This window comes from Schistocerca americana, chromosome 6 (assembly GCF_021461395.2).
Source record: "Schistocerca americana isolate TAMUIC-IGC-003095 chromosome 6, iqSchAmer2.1, whole genome shotgun sequence".
Lineage (NCBI taxonomy): Eukaryota > Metazoa > Arthropoda > Insecta > Orthoptera > Acrididae > Schistocerca > Schistocerca americana.
In genome coordinates, this window is record NC_060124.1 from 231,435,407 (window position 1) to 231,453,622 (window position 18,216).

At 42.2% G+C, this 18,216-nt stretch overlaps 1 protein-coding gene across 1 annotated transcript in view; it reads left to right on the top strand.

Moving 5' to 3' along the window:
- LOC124619879 (centrosomal protein of 120 kDa-like) overlaps positions 1–18,216 on the top strand; it is a 191,579-nt gene that overhangs the window by 11,410 nt on the left and 161,953 nt on the right. Inside the window, exons 3-4 of the mRNA XM_047146505.1 lie at positions 10,482–10,629; positions 13,279–13,399. Of these exons, the coding sequence (XP_047002461.1) occupies positions 10,482–10,629; positions 13,279–13,399 (269 nt within the window). The remainder of the gene's footprint in view (positions 1–10,481; positions 10,630–13,278; positions 13,400–18,216) is intronic.

An 18,216-nucleotide genomic window follows, 5' to 3' on the forward strand; every position in this document is an offset into this window, starting at 1 on the left:
TTCATTTATTGCATGGATTGTGCTGCGGCCTTTTCTGAAACCATATTGATTGCCTAAGATAATGCTGTTAGATGAATTGTGATTTTCAATCTGATCACATGCAGCTCTTTCAAATATTTTTGAGAAAATTGGTAACAGTGAGATTGGCCTATAGTTGCCCAATTCATCTTGTTTGCCTTTTTTGTGTATGGGCCGAACTTCTGCATATTTTAATCAATCTGGGAAACATCCCTCATCAAATGATTGGTTGATTATGAAAGAGAGTGGATATGCAATACTGTGACGGACTATTTTTATTATTTCAGTGGGGACCTCATCCCACCCCGCAGATTTTGAATTTTTTAGGGACATTATGATTTTGATGACATCTGAGATGGAAACATGAGAAAACTTAAAACATGTGCAATTGCTATCTGTCATATTGGGCTTTGTATTTGGTGGTGAACAGTCACCAAATTTGTTACAATTTATGAAAAAGTCATTGAATGATTCACAAATGGCACTGGGTTCTGTAACAGCTGTACCATTAATCACTATTTTAGAAGGGCATTTTCTCTCTGCCTCGCTGCCAACTTCACTTCTTATAACAGACCAAACAGCTTTTGATTTGTTTTTTGCATTTGTAATGAAGTCGTTATTTGCAGTACGTTTTGTTAGTTTAACTATTTTGTCAAATGTTTTTTTGTATGTGCTTACATACTTAAGAAATTGAGGGCTTCGATTTACTTTTGCCTCCATATGCAGTTTCCTCTTAGTAGCACTAGACACTCTAATTCCTTTTGTTACCCAGGATCTACTTTTTTGGGACCTGGTCCTCACTGTTACAAAAGGGAAGCATTCATTGAATACACCCAAGAATTCAGTTAAAAAGTTATTGTAATTGTCACTTGTGGAAGTGTGTTTGCTGACTGTCCACTTGGTTTGGCTTAGTTTTTTGCAAAATACTTCCACATTTTCTTGACTGAAATTCCTACATCTTTTTGTTGTGCAGACTGAATTTTGCTTCGGTAGTGATACAAATAGTGCTTTATGGTCTGATACTCCTAAATCTAGAAGAAATTTTTCTTTTACATAATAATTATAGCTACTTACAATATTGTCAATACGTGTTGCAGAGCTTGCTGTAATTCTTGTATACTGATCGAAATTGAGATTTAGCCCATTTGTGGCTACCAGGTTCTTTAAGTGTGAAGAAAATTTGTCATCAGTCCTTACATCTATGTTGAAGTCAGCACATATAACCACTTTCTTGTACAGTTTCTCACATTTTAATTTATGTAGCAATGTATCAAACTTATCTAAGAATACAGAGCTTATATGGTACCCAGGGGTGCGATATATGCTGATAATTAGTGTGTTATACTCTTTAAGTTCTATACAACAACTTTCAAATGTGCCTTCTTCATTCAAATGGCTAAAATTCTGTCTGATATCATAGTTTACCGTGGAATGAACTAATATGCAAGAGCCTCCATACCCATTGGTCCTACAAAAGCTGGTAGCCAGTTTATAACCTGTAAGTTTATTTAGGAGACTGATATTTTCAGATTTTAGCCAATGTTCATTAAGGCATATTACTTTCACAGATTGTTTCACACTTTCTAGCAAAATTTCTATATCATAAAGCTTCCTGATCATTCCTTCAGACAGACCTCTTATGTTCAAGTGCATAACGAAATTACTACTGCATATATTATTAGGTAGAGGGTCTTTAAAACTAATTTGACTATAAAGTAACGGAACGTCCACCTGAGTGTTGACTACTTGTTCTGGATTCGTTGTATTGGGCCAAATTCGGATAGAACTGGCCCCCTTCATCAGTTTCCCTGTGTGTGAGCATCTGGATGATGAGTAGGTACAGTTTTCTTGACGATAATTTCAGTCTTTGCTGTATGTTCTGAGGCTGGTTCTGGCACCTTCTCATCTTCTGGACGTGATGTTCCTGTTTGAGCTGGCGCTGTGGCTGCGATTTTGAAATTGTTTTCTCGTTTATCCATTTCCTTGGTCGAAACTGGTTGCACAGCAATTGGTTTTCTTGCAACGTCGTCGTCTTTTTGTATTAATTTCGCTAGCATTTTGCCAACGTATGACTTGCCAGCGTTATTATAATGTAGTCCATGTTTCGTAAACAAATCTCTTGCATCTGGAAGATCAAGAAATGTTACATTTTGTTGGGACTTGCATATTTTGTAGAATTGTCTGTTTACTTTTGCAAGCTCCAGATTTACGATGGAATTGTCTTGCAGGTCGTATCTGTGAGGCAAACTAGTAACAATGATGTTCGGAACTTTAAGATCAAGTAATGTAGTTTTTAAACACTGGGTCGCATGTTTACTCTCATTTCTGTATACATCATTACTTCCACCCATGATTATGACGGCATCAGTCTTAGATAGCTCATTAAGTGAGTTGCTGCTCTTAATTATCTCAGTCAAAGGTGCACTGTGTTAGTGAAGCAAGCAACCTCTTTGTTCATGTCCCCAATTGCGCTACTTCAAGTGATGAATACCAAGAAGCTTTATATTTAAAAATAAATTTCACATGTACAATGTGTCAGGCACTGCTATAAATAAATAGCAATGCCAAGTTTCTCAGCTACTTGTCAGTAAATCTCAATTTTTTATAGTGTAAATAACTGCCATTCTTTGACAGTTTTCATTGTTGAACAAAATGTCCTCAGTTTCCTAACAGACGATGTTTTATGCAGTTTTGCCCCCACAAAAGATTCAGAGTACATGAAGTTTTCATTGAAGTCACATAAATATTAAGGAAGAAGTAATTTATAAATTGCAACTACTTTGGTTATAAATAATGGGAAGAGTAAAACTAACTACTCACTGTAAAGTTGAGGCATTGAGTTGTGGCGTCGTTAGGTTGTATCAACTATTATTAACACCATCTTTGGACTCTTATTGCACTGTCGAGCCTCCATGTTAGTTTTTAGTTCTGTTCTGTATCTTTATGACTAACTATGAAATATATCTCTATGTGGAATTTAATGGGGATAGTTATTGCATTCGACCGATAATCGTATCCTGCTCCCATACTGTTGACACCGAAGTTTCTACGTCTTCCACGGCTTCTGCACTGGGTGTTTTAAATCAACAGGTTATCCACACAACGCCGTAGCTACCTCACCCAATGCTTTGTTCAAAGATTTGAAGGCCCGACTACGACAACCAGACCACTCCAATCCTTTGCCAACGGCCGGCTCTCCACTAATCGACAGTGATTCGCGATCTCCATCAACCAAGTTAACCTCAAACTTTGTTGTTCTACAACGGTAGAGTGCTACACCATTAACTCAGACAATGGACTCAGGTTTTGTGTTGTCGGACTGTGCTCGTTAACATGTGAAATGTGAAGTGTATAATTTTCAGAACTCTGTAACTACCAATCGATCGTGTAATGTTCAGAGTGATCTACATTTGCACATGTACTTTGACTCTCAACAGGCTGCAATGTTGGTTACAGTCGTGCTGTGTGCAATGCCGCCATTTGTGCAAAATGCACACACTATCAACCTATTCTGGTTTTGCCTCACTCACAAACTAACAATGGACATTTTCATGCACCAAATTCCCCTGCTCACCGACCAGACCTGTTGCTCAGTTTTTCGACCAAGTGGGCTCGAGCACATCTTACGGCGCTTCGCCTTCCAGGAACGTTTTACCGCAACAGTGCGATCTTCAGCAAGTTTCACTGGTAATTTATAGTCCGACCACATGGGGTGTGTTCCTGATGTGCACAGAAAACTCATTCTGTTGTCACAGGAAGTACCAGCATCCCCTGCTCCCTAACCCCCCCCCCCCCCCCCCACGTGCATGGGGGCCCCCGATTCCGACCATTCAGCCACTCGCCTCTCACACAGTTCTGCCAGGGTCTGCCGCGCCTGCCTTACGCGTCATTTCCGAGGTGGACAATTCCAAATCTGTACCTTTAACCACTGGTCCAGCTTATGGGACCGCCACACTTGTTGCGCAACTGGTGTTTCCCACGGTACTGACCGTGTGGCCGTGTCGTGTTTTTGTGACATGTCTAGGACAATGTAACCTGCCGTTGCTTCAGACGTGCCTGCCAATAACACACCTTCGCCTATGATGCCGGGCTGCAGTACGGCCCCTCCTACCACGGACCAGCAGGCCTTCCCAGATACTCCGAAGCCGTCTTTGTGCCCCCATCCCCCGGCCGTCTGCCAAAGCTGCCCCCTTTATACGAGGACAACACCGTATCGTGGTTTGCACTTGTGTGGAGCATCTTTTCAAGTTACATCATGTGTCCGACAACAACTCTACATTCCTATGACTCGTCATGCGCCTCCACGATCATTCGGACTTGTGATCTACTCCTCTCGCCCCTGCCCCCACCGACGTACGGGTTCACAAAGAAAATAATATTGGACTGACTCGCCTGCTCACCACAAGAATTAATCATCAAGATCTTGTACAAGGAGCACCTGGGGGACCGAACTCTATCACAACTCTAGCGCCTCCTTCGATTACTTCTGAGTGAACATATGATGCCGAACGTTACTCTGTGGGTGTTATGGTCCGCCAAGTTACCTATTGACCTGCAGATTCACCTGCTGCCACACTCCTTTGAGTCAATTGGCCCTCGTCTTCGCATCGCACACCAGCTGTATGCACTGCTACGATAACACCAACCAGCACACCACTCACCACTGGTTGGCACAACTGTTCCTGTTTACCGGTCGTCTGTGGGCAGAGGCAGAGCTCGATCTACCTCTGTGGCATCTACATCGCCAGGAAGCATCCTCTCGCTCTCTCCTCCGTCGGAGCACTCAAGAATCGCCCACACACCATATGTGCCAGTATACATCCCAGAACAAATCAATGAGGACAAGCCTCCTCCACTGCCACAATTGCCGCCACCACCACATCTGGCTCATCCGTATTGTTGGTACCACAAGATTTTTGGCGATGATGCCAAGATGTTTCGATTACCTTGCCAGCACCCAAACACCGACTGCAGGATCTAGAAGACACCAAGTCCTGCAGGGAACCTAACAGACATCCTCATACATTGCACTCCGTCCACTTGTCCACCGGGTCGAGTGGTCGTTTATACATGACCGATTTTTTGTCACGGCTTGTCTTCCTGGTTAACACAGGTGCTGTCGTGTCTATCATACCCACATCGTTGGCTCCTCCTGCCTTTTCACTGACAAGGTCACTTCTACAATCTGTCAACGCATCAACGTTACAAACCTCAGGCTCTGTCAAAGTTACAGTGCACTTATCTCCTCCTCTGTGTTTTCCGTGGACTTTCTACATTGCTGACATCGATGAACCAATTCTCAGTATAGATTTTTTTTGTCACATTACAAACTCTCTCCGAACGTGGTACAGGGCTCAGTACTACATCATCCCACTAACACTCAGATACCACGCTCCCGCACTTATGTTCCACATTCTGTTTCTCTTGCGACATGTGAGTTAGTACGCGAGTGCTCCGCCCTCGCGGGCAACATTGTGACCTGTGTCACTAACTTACTGTCAGAGTGTGACACAGCGACACAACTGCGCCAGGAAACTGACAAGCTGAAACAACGAATAGCACACACTCACAGCGAGCTCGTCGCAGCTTGTACCTTGCTGATGAAACTGCAGTCCACATTGCCGCCACCTAATTCAGTTTCTCCAGCAGACACCAGCTCGGGCACTCAGAAGGTTAGTCCAAAAACATTAATCGCATGTGAAGATTCGCATCCGGTAGACACCGCATCCCCGACGCGTTCGCCACATTCGGTGCCATGTGTTTTGAACAGTGCTTCTAATGACAGTCACATGCGTGATATGACCACGCCCACTGTGCAGGTAGCTGCCCCGCGTGTTGATAAACATTCCCCCCCCCCCCCCTCTCTCGCGCGCCAGCCGCATGACTCGGCAGCCATCACTGTTCCCTGTGCGATGCCAACGCTTCTTTCGCCTGCACCGGTTACCCAAGGCAAGGCTGACAACAGATAGTCACTGCATGTCCTGACCCACTCCGCACTGCATGTGCATCCGACCTCTCCAAACGGGCGCATGCTGCACTCACGTAATAGACATGTGACTTTCGTGCTGCCTTTTCCCACTCGCGCTAATGGTTACATCTCATTGCGCCTCACTCTTCCAAAAACTTCATGTCAGGACATTGCTCAGTCTCATGTGCAGTTCTCAGTTTCTTCCGTCACTGGCGGAACAACACACAAGATACTTACCACTGCTGGCCCTCCTAATAGCACAAGGTTAGACGCCTCAACCCCATTAAGTAGCCCGCAGCCCGGCAGTAAATTAATGAACTTCTGGAGGCAGGTATCCTGCAACCGTTGGACAGCAACTGGTCTTGACCGATTCACTTAGTCACCAAGCATGACGGTTCTTTCCGAATGTGCGGCGACTAGGGATGCTTAAACGCTTGTACTGTCATGGACAGTTACCCAGTGCCGAACATAAATGACTTCACTCATATGTTATCGCGCACCACAATCTTCAGTGTTATTAACTGTAAATGTGCCTATCACCAGATTCCTGTAGCACCGGAAGACATTCCAAAGACAGCTATTATCACGCTGCTCGGTTTATTCCAATACAACTTTGTGCCGTTCGGCCTGAAAAATGCGGCGCAAACATGGCAACGTTTCATCGACTCAATCTTATGACAGTTCAAGTTTTGCTTTGCATATCTGGATGACATACTCATTTTCAGCAACTTGGTGGAGGAACACGAAAATCATTTATCCGAGGTCCTCCAGACCTTGAGCTCCAACGGCATCGAGGTCAACAAGGACAAATTCCAATTGCACCAGTCTTCTGTCACATTTTCGGGTTACACCATATCCACTGACGGAATACAGCCTCCCAAATCCCACGTGCAGGCCATCTCGTCACTGCTGCCTCCGGCTACTTACAAAGAACTCAGACGTTTCTTGGGTACAATAAATTACTACCATCGGCATCTGCCTTCTGCCGCTGCCATGCAGGCCCCACTGACAGACTCGCTGTCAGGCAAACAGTTTTCAGGCCTTAAAACCAGTTCGCTGGACTGAACCTATGCTGGAGGTCTTCAAGGCTCTAAAAACTTCCTTAGCACACGCTGTGACACTCACCCAACCTGACCCGTCGGCCAAGTTGTTCATCACTACGGACGCCAGCGACATCACGGTGGGGGCAATACTACAGCAACGCAAAGGCAACGTGGTTTCTCCCCTTCATTTCTTCTCTAAGAAACTGTCTACAGCTCAGAAGAAATATTTTGCTTTTGATAGGGAACTTCTGGTGGTCTATGAAGCTGTCAAACACTTTTAACACTTTTGCCCCGACATCGGGGGCCGTTCGTTCTTCATCCTTACTTATCACAAACCACTAGTGGACGCATTTTGCAACACTCCCAAGGACCCCCCCCCCCCCCCCCCCTCCCCCTGGCATCTCCGCCACTTTGATTTAGTCTCTCAATTCACAACACATGTTCACTACATCAAAGGCACAGGACACATCCCCGCTGATTTTTTCTTGAGGATCAATACTGTCTCACGCATCATTGACTTATCCAATGTGGCCACTCTCCAGGCCTCTGATGAGGAATCTCAAGCTCTCCTCGCAGATCCTCAAACATCTCTTGTGTTTACCAAAGCCAAGTTCCCCGGCATATAGGACGAGCTGTGGTGTGATTCTTCTACCAGCACCCTGCGGCTGTTGCTCCTGCCCACATTGTGTCAGCAAGCCTTCGACGCATTGCATAACCTCGCTCACCCTGACGTCAGCACCACCACACATCTTGTATCCGAGCGTTTCATTTGGAAAAATATTAAATGAGACTGTCAGACCTGGGCATACAGCTGGGTCTCCTGTCAACAGCAACAAAATCGGCCACCACACCACCCCTCCACTAGGTAGGTTCGACATTCTGAAAGGAAGATTTCGTCATATACATATCGACCTTATCAGTCCACTACCACCATTGGAGGGCCACAGATATATAGTCTCCACAATCAACTGCATGTCTTGCTGGGTGGAAGCTGTTCCTTTACCCAACGTCACCGCTGAAACCGTGACCAAGGGTTTTGTCTCCTCATGGATTGCCAGGTTCTGTTGGCTGACCACCATCACCACCGATCAAGGTCGGCAGGTTGAGTCTGCCCTGTTCACCATTTTATGTAACATCTGTGGCATTAAAACATTTCATACAACAGCCTTCCACCCGCAAAGCAACGGGTTAGTTGAATGGTGGCACTGCACCCTCAAAACTGCCCTCGTGTGCCATGACTGCCTCTGGTCCAAGGTGCTTCCATGGGTATTGATCGGTCTCCATTTGACCTTTAAACCAGACTTACAGGGAACCATCTCTGAATTCATTTCCGGGGAGAACCCAGTCCTACCAGGGGAACTTATCCTGCCTCAAGCACCCGAGGATTTTCCCCCCTCCCCAGGTTTCATTAGTTGCATGCGCTTTCACTTCAAACATGCATGGCTACACCCGCCTATCAGCCATTCCCTACTGGACACTTACGTGCCAACAGCACTCAACACTTGCTCGCACGTTATGCTCAGGGATGATTCCGTTAGACAACCCCTGCAGTCATCCTACCTCGGCCCCTTTAAAGTACTCCGGCGGGACGAGACAACGTTCGATATTATGGTTAAAGATCGTCCTTAGACTGTTTCATTGCACAGGCTCAAACCTGCTTTCGTGGTCTCCTATGCCCCTCTGCGTCATAATCGGACCCTCCTGATGACTTTTCCGCTGCAGAGTCTGAAAATACTTTGTCTCATCCCATGGCGCTGTTTTCTCCAACCCATGATTCGTCGCCATTCCATGTGGAATTTAATGGGGATAGTTTTTGCATTCAACCGATAATCGTATCCCGTTCCCATAGAGTAATCAGTAGGCACATAAACAAAACAGAAAAAATACTGCAACTTGAGGACCATAGGAACAGCTATAGAGGTGGGCATGGGCCTGGGGATAGTGATAGAGACAAAGAGGATTTCATTATCGTGGATGTCTTGTATGAACAGTTCCCATTTATGCAGTTCAGAGAACCTAATATTGAGGGAGGGGGCAAATCCAGATGGCATCGGTTGTGAAGCAGCCGTCGAAGTCAAGAATATTGTATTCAGCAGTTTGTCCTGCCACTGACTGATGATCAACTCTGCTCTGGGTCACAGTTTATTAGTGGTGATTCATTCATGCTTCTTGGGTCAAACCCCTGTGAAAGACCCAGGTGCGAGGCACATCTTATTCCAGTCCTTTCCAGTCCTGTCATGGTCATGCTATCTTATCAGATGCTGGGTCGTCTTTGAAAGCAGTCATATCAAATGCCGGCTTTCTTGGCACTTCTACACATTCTTTTATGTAGATGAGACTACCAAACAAGCATCCATCTGAATAAGAGAAAGCAGTAGATTTTCTCATAGTAGAAACCCTATTGCTAATTGTATTATATGAAGGGTGATCAAAAAGTTTCCGTTTGAGGGCCACACATTCCAGAATTGGTATTTCAATCAGGCAGAAATGCCACGAGCGTTGAGGCAACCATCGCACCGACACGTCAGGTTGAAGGTACCTGTTTGGTAAAACACTGTGTCCTGCTGCATGAAGAAATTTGCAACTACATACTGCACATCCTTGTCTGATAGGAATTGTCGGCACTTCAAGGCCTTTTTAATGGACTGAAGGTACAATAATCACATGGGGAGAGATCAGGACTATAGGGCAGGTGCTAGAGTGTCTCCGGCTTGAGTTGGCGTAACTTCTGTGTTACGACATGTGCGATATGGCGACATGCAATATCATGAAGCAGTGGCACCCCTTGTCACAGTTTTCCCAGACTTTTCTCTTAATTGCATGCTGTAGTTTCTCCAGCATTGCACAGTACCATTCCCCAGTGTCGGAGTCACCAGGTTCGTTGAAACCAATGGGTAAGGTTGCCCTCCCAGATCAACTGGATTCTTGTGTCAAATCGTGACCAGTACAAAACTTTACGCACCGTTCCGAGAGACATCCAGTATCCATGATATCAAAGACTGGTAACAACAGTTATGGGCCGTCTTGCCTCAGGAGAGGATACAACAGCTTCTTGACACTCTTCCCAATCACATTAGTGTCAGCATCCAGGCTAGAAGGAATGCCATACTGATAACTGGACTCATACTGCCAAGTTATTTGTAAATTTGACTTTATTTTGTAATCATTGAAATAATATTACTTATCCTCTCAACCTATGAAGTTTCATTTTGTTTCCTCTGCCCTTTCTGGGTGCTTCAATTGTTTCTCGGGCAGTGTAAATAATAGCTGATAGTTAGCACAGCCTACAGAAATAATTTATGACAGATTCTTCTTTGTTATGCCTTAATTCATTGTATATTTATGAAGCATCTTCTGGATGATGGATTCTGCAGAACACTTTATGAATGCATGATTATGGAAGTATAATAAGCATCCTTATATTCAGTATTATTGTAATTATTTTGTTTCAGGGTCTGGATTTGGTTTCCTGGAAGAGCCAATCCTCATTAGAGCATCATTAGCTGGAACTGTACACGAGACAGAATTATGTCAGCCGTCAGAAGAACCTATTCTGGATGTTGAGTTACACTGGGACACGGAAAAGAAGGTGGTTAAGAGGTAATTTGAATACCTTTGTAACACTATAACGCTATCATGAAATTGCAGTTGCGTCTTCTATTAAAGTACAACAAACTTAAGTTATGAACAAGAAAAGTATCACCACATTATTAAATCACAGACAAGTTTTTGTATTCCATTTGGATTGATTTTGGACCCGCAGAAGTCTGGTTACATATTGTTTTCTAAAAACAAGCAAAAATAGATCAACTTTGGAGAAATGAGGAGAGTAACAATACCACAATTGTAGTTTCAAAAGTATAAATTAGGTATGTATGAAATTAGATCATATTCAGAAATGACTTTTAATCTGCAAAAAACCTCAAAAAAAAAAAAAAAAAATGGCCAAAACTGTGTTTGGATAAATTCACCCCCTTCATTAATTAAAAGCTAGCATTTGAGGATATAATACAAGATTGAGTTTTCATTACAAACATTTCATTGGAAGGAAATTTACAACATATGTGATGTTACGAGTATAAAGAACATTAGAGCATACATTGGTCAGAAATCAAAAATCAGGATTGTCTGAATGAGAACTTAACAGTTATGTATCACATTAGAGAAATGTGGATGCTATGTGTTTTCACCATACTTAAAGAATTCTGAATACCTTATCGGAGAACTCCTTAAAAGTCATGCAGTCATGACAGTAGCATATAAGTGGATGCCCCTGTAATTCTGTTATGAAACGGAAAGATGCTACTCATCATGTAAAGGAGATGCAGAGTCATAGATAAGCACCACAAAGAGTCACAAATAAGCTTTTGGCCAGCAAGGCCTCCATCAAAAATAGATGACTGACACACACACACACACAACACACACACACACACACACACACACACACACACACACACACACACTCACTCACTCACACGCAACTCGCACACACACGACTGAAGTCTGTAATTCTGTATGACAAAACTAAGAACTTTACGCCCCCACCCCCCGCCCACACACACCAAAGTCAATCATGGAATCTTCTATTTAATACAATCTAGTATATGTCCAAGTCTCTTGTAAGGTTTCATAATGTTTTCTGACACGAACTATTTACTGCAAGCGGGATAAAAAATTCACTCAATGACAAATCAGGTAAATTTATTGAAATGGGGTCTCAAAAGATAATTTTCACCCAACAACACCAACAGCTCCCTAGCTAAAATTATACTTTTTAAATCTGTTAGCACATCATGATGAACACTATGCATGCAGACTCTGGAAAGTGAATGTCTTCTTTCCTTTGGATTGTTTTTGGCATTTTCAGTTCTTTAGCTTCTGCAGATTGCTGCTTGCAATTTGTAGTGCCCACATGGCCCAGCCACCCAGACTTAAGTTTGCTGTGAGTTCCTCAAATTGTGTAAGCTAAGCACAAGAATGATTCATTGAAAAGGACATGTCAGGTTTTCTACCCTATCTTTTTTTAGTCTGAGCTTGTGTTTCAATCACTTGTCACCATTTACCTGTCGTATGCATGCAGGTGAGGATATAAGCATTATCAATCCAGAGATGAAATTATTTTACTTTATGTTTCCAAATGAATTAAATAAATGATTGTTACTGGAATTTCACTTATGTACTTGTTATGCAGAGTGTAAGTAGCAGTTTATGTAAACTTTGGTTTTATTTCACTTACTAAGTAGACAGGTTAAGGGCTAGGAAGAAGCCTGTAGAGGCTACCAAATTGTCTTCACTTAGTAACCTTAAGGAACTGTTAGCATTTGTGGGGAAAAGCAAACTATTGTGGAAAATTCATTCCTAATGCAAATCTTTGCCGGCCGCGTTGGCCGTGCGGTTCTAGGGGCTCCAGTCCGGAGCCGCGCTGTTGCTACGGTCGCAGGTTCTAATCCTGCCTCGGGCATGGGTGTATGTGATGTCCTTAGGTTAGTTAGGTTTAAGTAGTTCTAAGTTCTAGGGGACTGATGACCACAGCAGTTGAGTCCCATAGTGCTCAGAGCCATTTGAACCATTTTTGCAAATCTTTAAATTGTAATGTTCAGCAAGACTGCTGTAAGTGTTTTGCATTTAAAGTCTAATTTGTGATGACCACCGCGTTTATCAGTGACTCATTTATTCTTAACAGTTGACACCTCTCATATCTGGATTGACACAGCACTTTTAAGATAAAAACGAACATGACTGAACAACTGATAGCTTATGTCTTGAAAATACCAAATGTGCCCCAAACAAGCTATCTCCAAATTGAGAGGCAGACAGACCGACTTTAGCAAAAATTTTTGGACATGAGAAATTCCACACTTTTGTATATTTCCTGGAAGTTCCACTTAGTGACAGGTTTTGTCTGACTCATGTTTGAAGCTGCTTGGGAAAACTACATACATACAAACTGCAGTGATGGAAACTATTCCTAAGAGTTGTTGCTATAAAGTAAATTGCAAAACAACAAGTAAACTGACAAATCCTAGTGCTTTATGAAGATTGCTCATGGTCCAAGCCCATATTTTGATACAAAGGGATCAATGTATTTTCAGGGAGCCACAAACTTGCGGTATACTGTGGCATTGTTTCCAGGTGGCTATATAGATTTTGGATAAAAATATTGAGAGAAATTATGGATTTTTCTCATTTTTGCATTGCATGCTTACAGTTTTTACTTTAGTTTTCAAAATGCATTTCTTTTTTCAGGTTACGAACACTAAGAACTCAGTTAAGACTGGAATGTTTGACACAATCACTCAAACGTATTGGTTATTTTCTGGTACCTCTCACAACTGCATGGATTATAAAGCATGGAGAGGATGTAAAGGTAGAGGAAACTAATATTTGCATCATTAAAAGCAAATGAAATAATGTATAATGTTTGGCAGAGATTAAAATTGTTATAGAAAATGAAACAAGCTATTTAAATGAACATTGCTTTTGTTGTAAAGTGAATGGGAATCTGCAGTCTTTGGCACTAGATTATCAGATTATACATGGTGTAAAGGGTATATGTACAGATATTTCTATTAGTGAATGGGTATGGTTTACTGAACAACATTACGTCAGCATTTATGTCAGTTGCAGAGTAATAATTATAGCTGTCGGGCGTATTATGTCTATAGGTTGGTTAGTATCTCCAAGCACATTTGGCAAGAGCAAGCCATTAATGCTTATTTTCACCTTGTTAGCAGGTCAGGTGCTCTTTGCTGCTATTTGTGATGACATCACAGGGTGGTTGTTGAGCGTTAAATGAACTTCAGTAGCAGGTTATGTTTTTCTTATAATTTTGATTAAATTTTCGGAATTATCCTTACTTAAGGTAGGAACTGAGTTAGAAAATTTGAATCTTTGACGCCAGGAAGCCATTTCACACAGCAGGTACAACTAATCTCGTCTTCCACATCGTGAATTAGCTGTCTTAGCCATCACTGTAGTGATGAGACAGAGGTAAATGCAACAGTGTGTAGCCATTTGCCTACTTTGTTTCTTCATTTGTTGTCCTCGGTGTCGACGTACTCTGATGTAGGGCCCTAGTGTGGGTTGCACTTCCACTGAAGAGCTACCATCAGGCAGTCAGAACGGTGGTAGTTAGTCACCATCTCTGTGAAAGACTTGGCCATTCCGTGGGTACACTCACCAACGAAGCTTGGGTAAGCTGTATTCCTTCTGAATAAACTAGAACTTGTGTAATGTTCGGAGTAGTTTATTGCCACCCACTTCATTGGTACATTCACACCAGGGATTTCAACCTCGTAGCCAGATCAAAAGTCTCCCCTCTCACTAAGGTCAACCGGCTAAATCCCTTCCACGAACCATGTCGCTCAATCCCCAGCAAAACCCACACTTGGGACGCGAGACTGTGGCTGACTCCATATTTTTGCCGCTTTGGAAACCAAACTGTGATTTGCTTAAAAGAGTGTATTTATTAAGGTAATTCATTAATCTGTCTTTTGTAATTGCTTCTATTATTTTTGAGAATGGTGACAGCAGGGAAATGGGCCGGTAATTTTCTATGTCTTCTGCATTACCTTTCTTAAGCAAAGGTACAACTCTTGCCTGTTTTAACTGCTCTGGAAACGTCCCTGATGTGAAAGATTCATTTATTATATTTTTTAAGGGGCCTTGTATAATTCCTATGCATTGTTTCAGTACATACATTGGTACTTCATCTAAGCCTACTTCAATTTTTATTTTTTAGTTTTTGAACAGTTTTATTGACTTCATTCTCTGTGGTTGGAAGAAACATCATTGTATTTATTGCAACATTATTTATAGGTGTTATATTAGTTTGGGGGAATTTTTGCTGTAACTTCTCTGCAATACTTGAAAAATGCTCATTTACATAGTTTGCTAAGTGTTGTGGATCATTTATTACCTTATGCCCCTCCCTTAGCATTATGTTACTCTGCGTTTGTTTGCCTTTCCCCGTTTCCTTTTTTATAACATCCCAGACTGCTTTGCTTTTATTCTCTGCATTGTATATTATTTTGTCATTAAATGACTTTTTTGCAGCAATCAGCACCTTCCAATAGATCTTTTAGTATGTATGATATAAATTTAAGAATTCCGGATCATTGCGACTCTTTCATGGAACTGAGGTATTAAAGTGTTTGAGAGGACTTCTGAATACCTGCTTTTATCCATCTGTTTTTGTGAGATGTTGATACAGACGTGCATACTTTTGGAAATGCCATTTCAAAGTTCAATTTAAATAATGTGGAGAATTTAGAGACTTTCTTATTCACATTGGTTTCCTTATACACTTCATCCCAGTTTTGTTTTGCTAGTTCTTTTGAAAAATCTTTTATTTTGATTTCTGATAGATGTCGTTTGTAGGCTTGTAGTTTAGGGAATGATTCAATGCCTGATTTTACTGTTGTTATTTGACAGAGATGGTCTGATAGTCCGAGATATTTTACAACTACATCACATTTTTCCCTGTCCATATTTGTGGCCACATGGTCAGTTAGTCATTGTAGTAACCCTTGTTGCACTATTGACCAATGGGGACATGTCAAAACTTTGAAGGATATTTATGAGGGTGCTGCTGGATTCATTTATGATATTAGTGTTGATGTTAATGTCCCCACACAGAATTTTGCTGAGGTTTATACTTGAGACTTTATCTAGAACTTCTGTTAATTTATTGAAAAAACTGTCCACACTTCCACTGGGAGATCTGTACACAGGCAAAATGATTAATTTCTTGGTGATATCAAGCCCTGTTAATTCAACAGCTGATATTTCAAAGTGTTTGTCTTCACTTACTACTGAGGTCATGTCTTCATTTGAACTGTGTTCCTTTTCTGATATAATTGCATGATCCTCCGCCCCTTGAAGCAGTTCTGCTGTAAAAGTTTGCCATTTCATACAATGATAATACTACTTGTTGGATTTCTTCACCGGTGCTCAGTAACACAAACTACTGTGCAGTTCAAAGATTGGAGCTCAACTTCTTTATTTTTTATTGATTGCAGTTTTGATGAAGGATTGTTAAGTCTGTGAAATGCTCCAGGTTACTCTTTCCAATGTTTGTTTTTCTTTGTGACATCTGGTATGTGTGATATTTGAAGTGTTAAAATCTGTCTTGTGAGTGGTTGTTTCAATATTTTTTAAACTGCTGGACATTTCTTTAGGCAGGGGAACATGTTGTCTGGATTTATCCTAAAAAAAGACCTACTTCTCCTACCCATGACAACAGGTATTTGACCATGTGTGGCCTGAGATCCACCCCCTATACGTTCATGAATCAGCTGTACCAATCTTCCCTTCCCAGTCCTGTTTAGGTCTAGGCCATGCCTAGTGAAACCTCATCTGTTGATAGTACCGACAGTTACCAGAGAAACATGAGCATAGTTGGCTGTCATCAGAGCCATCCCTAACCCCACATCAATTCACCTCACCGGTTCATCAAAGTTGTAGTTGATCATGACGCCGGAACAGCTCAACAAAGTTTACGTTGCTGCCATGAGTCAGGGAAGCTATCTTGTCCAGGTCACCACCTATTTCATATGCCCCATCCCTGTCCAAACTGTTTCCCACCCCACCCACTATCACTACATGGTCCTCTTTTATCAAGTCCTTACATAAAGACCCTATGCCAGGCTGTTCCAGCTCGTCGGCTCCATTGTGAACTGTGGAGCGCTCCCTGCTCCAGGGAGCCGTGTCGCTCGCTGTAACCAGTCAAGTGGGCCGGCACGTGGCACGGCTGGCTGAGGCAGGCGGCAAGGCAAGTGTTTTGATGTGCCAGCTGCGTCTTACAAGATCGACAACCTCATACTCTTAGCTGCTAAGACGTGGTGACATGCTACACCAGGAAATACGATGTTCAGGAAATAAATAAGAAACAACTGTTTTACAAGAAATTGCATACTAACTTTATTGGGTCTCTGTAGCTTGACATTTTCTTTTCATTACAAGATCGGAAATATCAGGCGTCAAAGTGGTCGCAGACTTAATGCGGAGGATGGCCTTCATTGTTGCATCCTGAAGAAACAATCGTTCCTTACTTTTTACTCTTTTCATTTCTGAGAAAAGCTGCTCACAACAATACGTAGATCCAAACATGCACATGATCTGAGCGGCATTGTTGTGAAGCTTGAGAAATGTTTTTTGCTGTAATGAATGATACCATCGTGACAAATCCAACGTGTTGTAGTACCTATCTTTCAACAAATTTGAATTTTGCAAATCAATTATCTCCAATTGAAATGACGGTGACAAGTCATCGGGGGAAACTGAAAAAGGAGTGCTGAACACCTTAAGTTCCATTTCCAAACTAGTGAGGTCTCGGAATCGTGTTTCAAACGACGTGATGAGCTGCTTTAACTTTGCTTGGTAATCGCCGAAAGTAGTAACTTCAGGTAGTTCTAAAGAATCAAGACGACTGAAGAACGTTAAATGTCCATTACTCATCTGCCTCTCAAATAAACATAAATTTTCCATGAACGCTTTGATCTGGTCGTGCATGTCGACGATTAGCTGCCCTTTGCCCTGCAGGGACAGATTTAAATTATTCAGATGCATGGTTACATCAGCTAGGAACGCTAGGTCTGATATCCATTTTATATCTTTCAGACAACACATTTCTTCCCCTTTCATTTCGAGAAAAAGGGATATTTCCTCACGAATGGCAAAGAAAACATCAAGAACTTTTCCCCGACTCAGCCAATGAACTGTACTGTTGTAAGGTATATCCAACTGTACTGTTGTAAGGTATATCCCCATACTCCGCTTCGATATCTTTCAGGAATCCTTTGAATTGGCAATGATTCATACCGTGACGCCGCAAAAAATTCACACACTTCACGACATCTTTCATTACGCCACCTAGCTCTATTGTTTCAGCACACAGTGCCTCTTGGTGAATAAAACAATGAAGAATCAAAATGTCTTTCCCGAATTCATCCCTGAGTTTATTTTTCAAACGAGAAGCAAAACCTTGGTGACGCCCAATCATTTGTGGTGCACCGTCTGTTGCTACAGAATGGAGCTTATCCCACGGCAAATTCATATTGTCCACTGATTCACAAACAGCTTCAAAAATGTCATGTCCTGTTGCGGTGTAATCGAGTGGTACCACATCCAAGAGTTCTTCAGTTACTTGCAGCTCCATGTCGACACCACGCACAAAGACTGCAA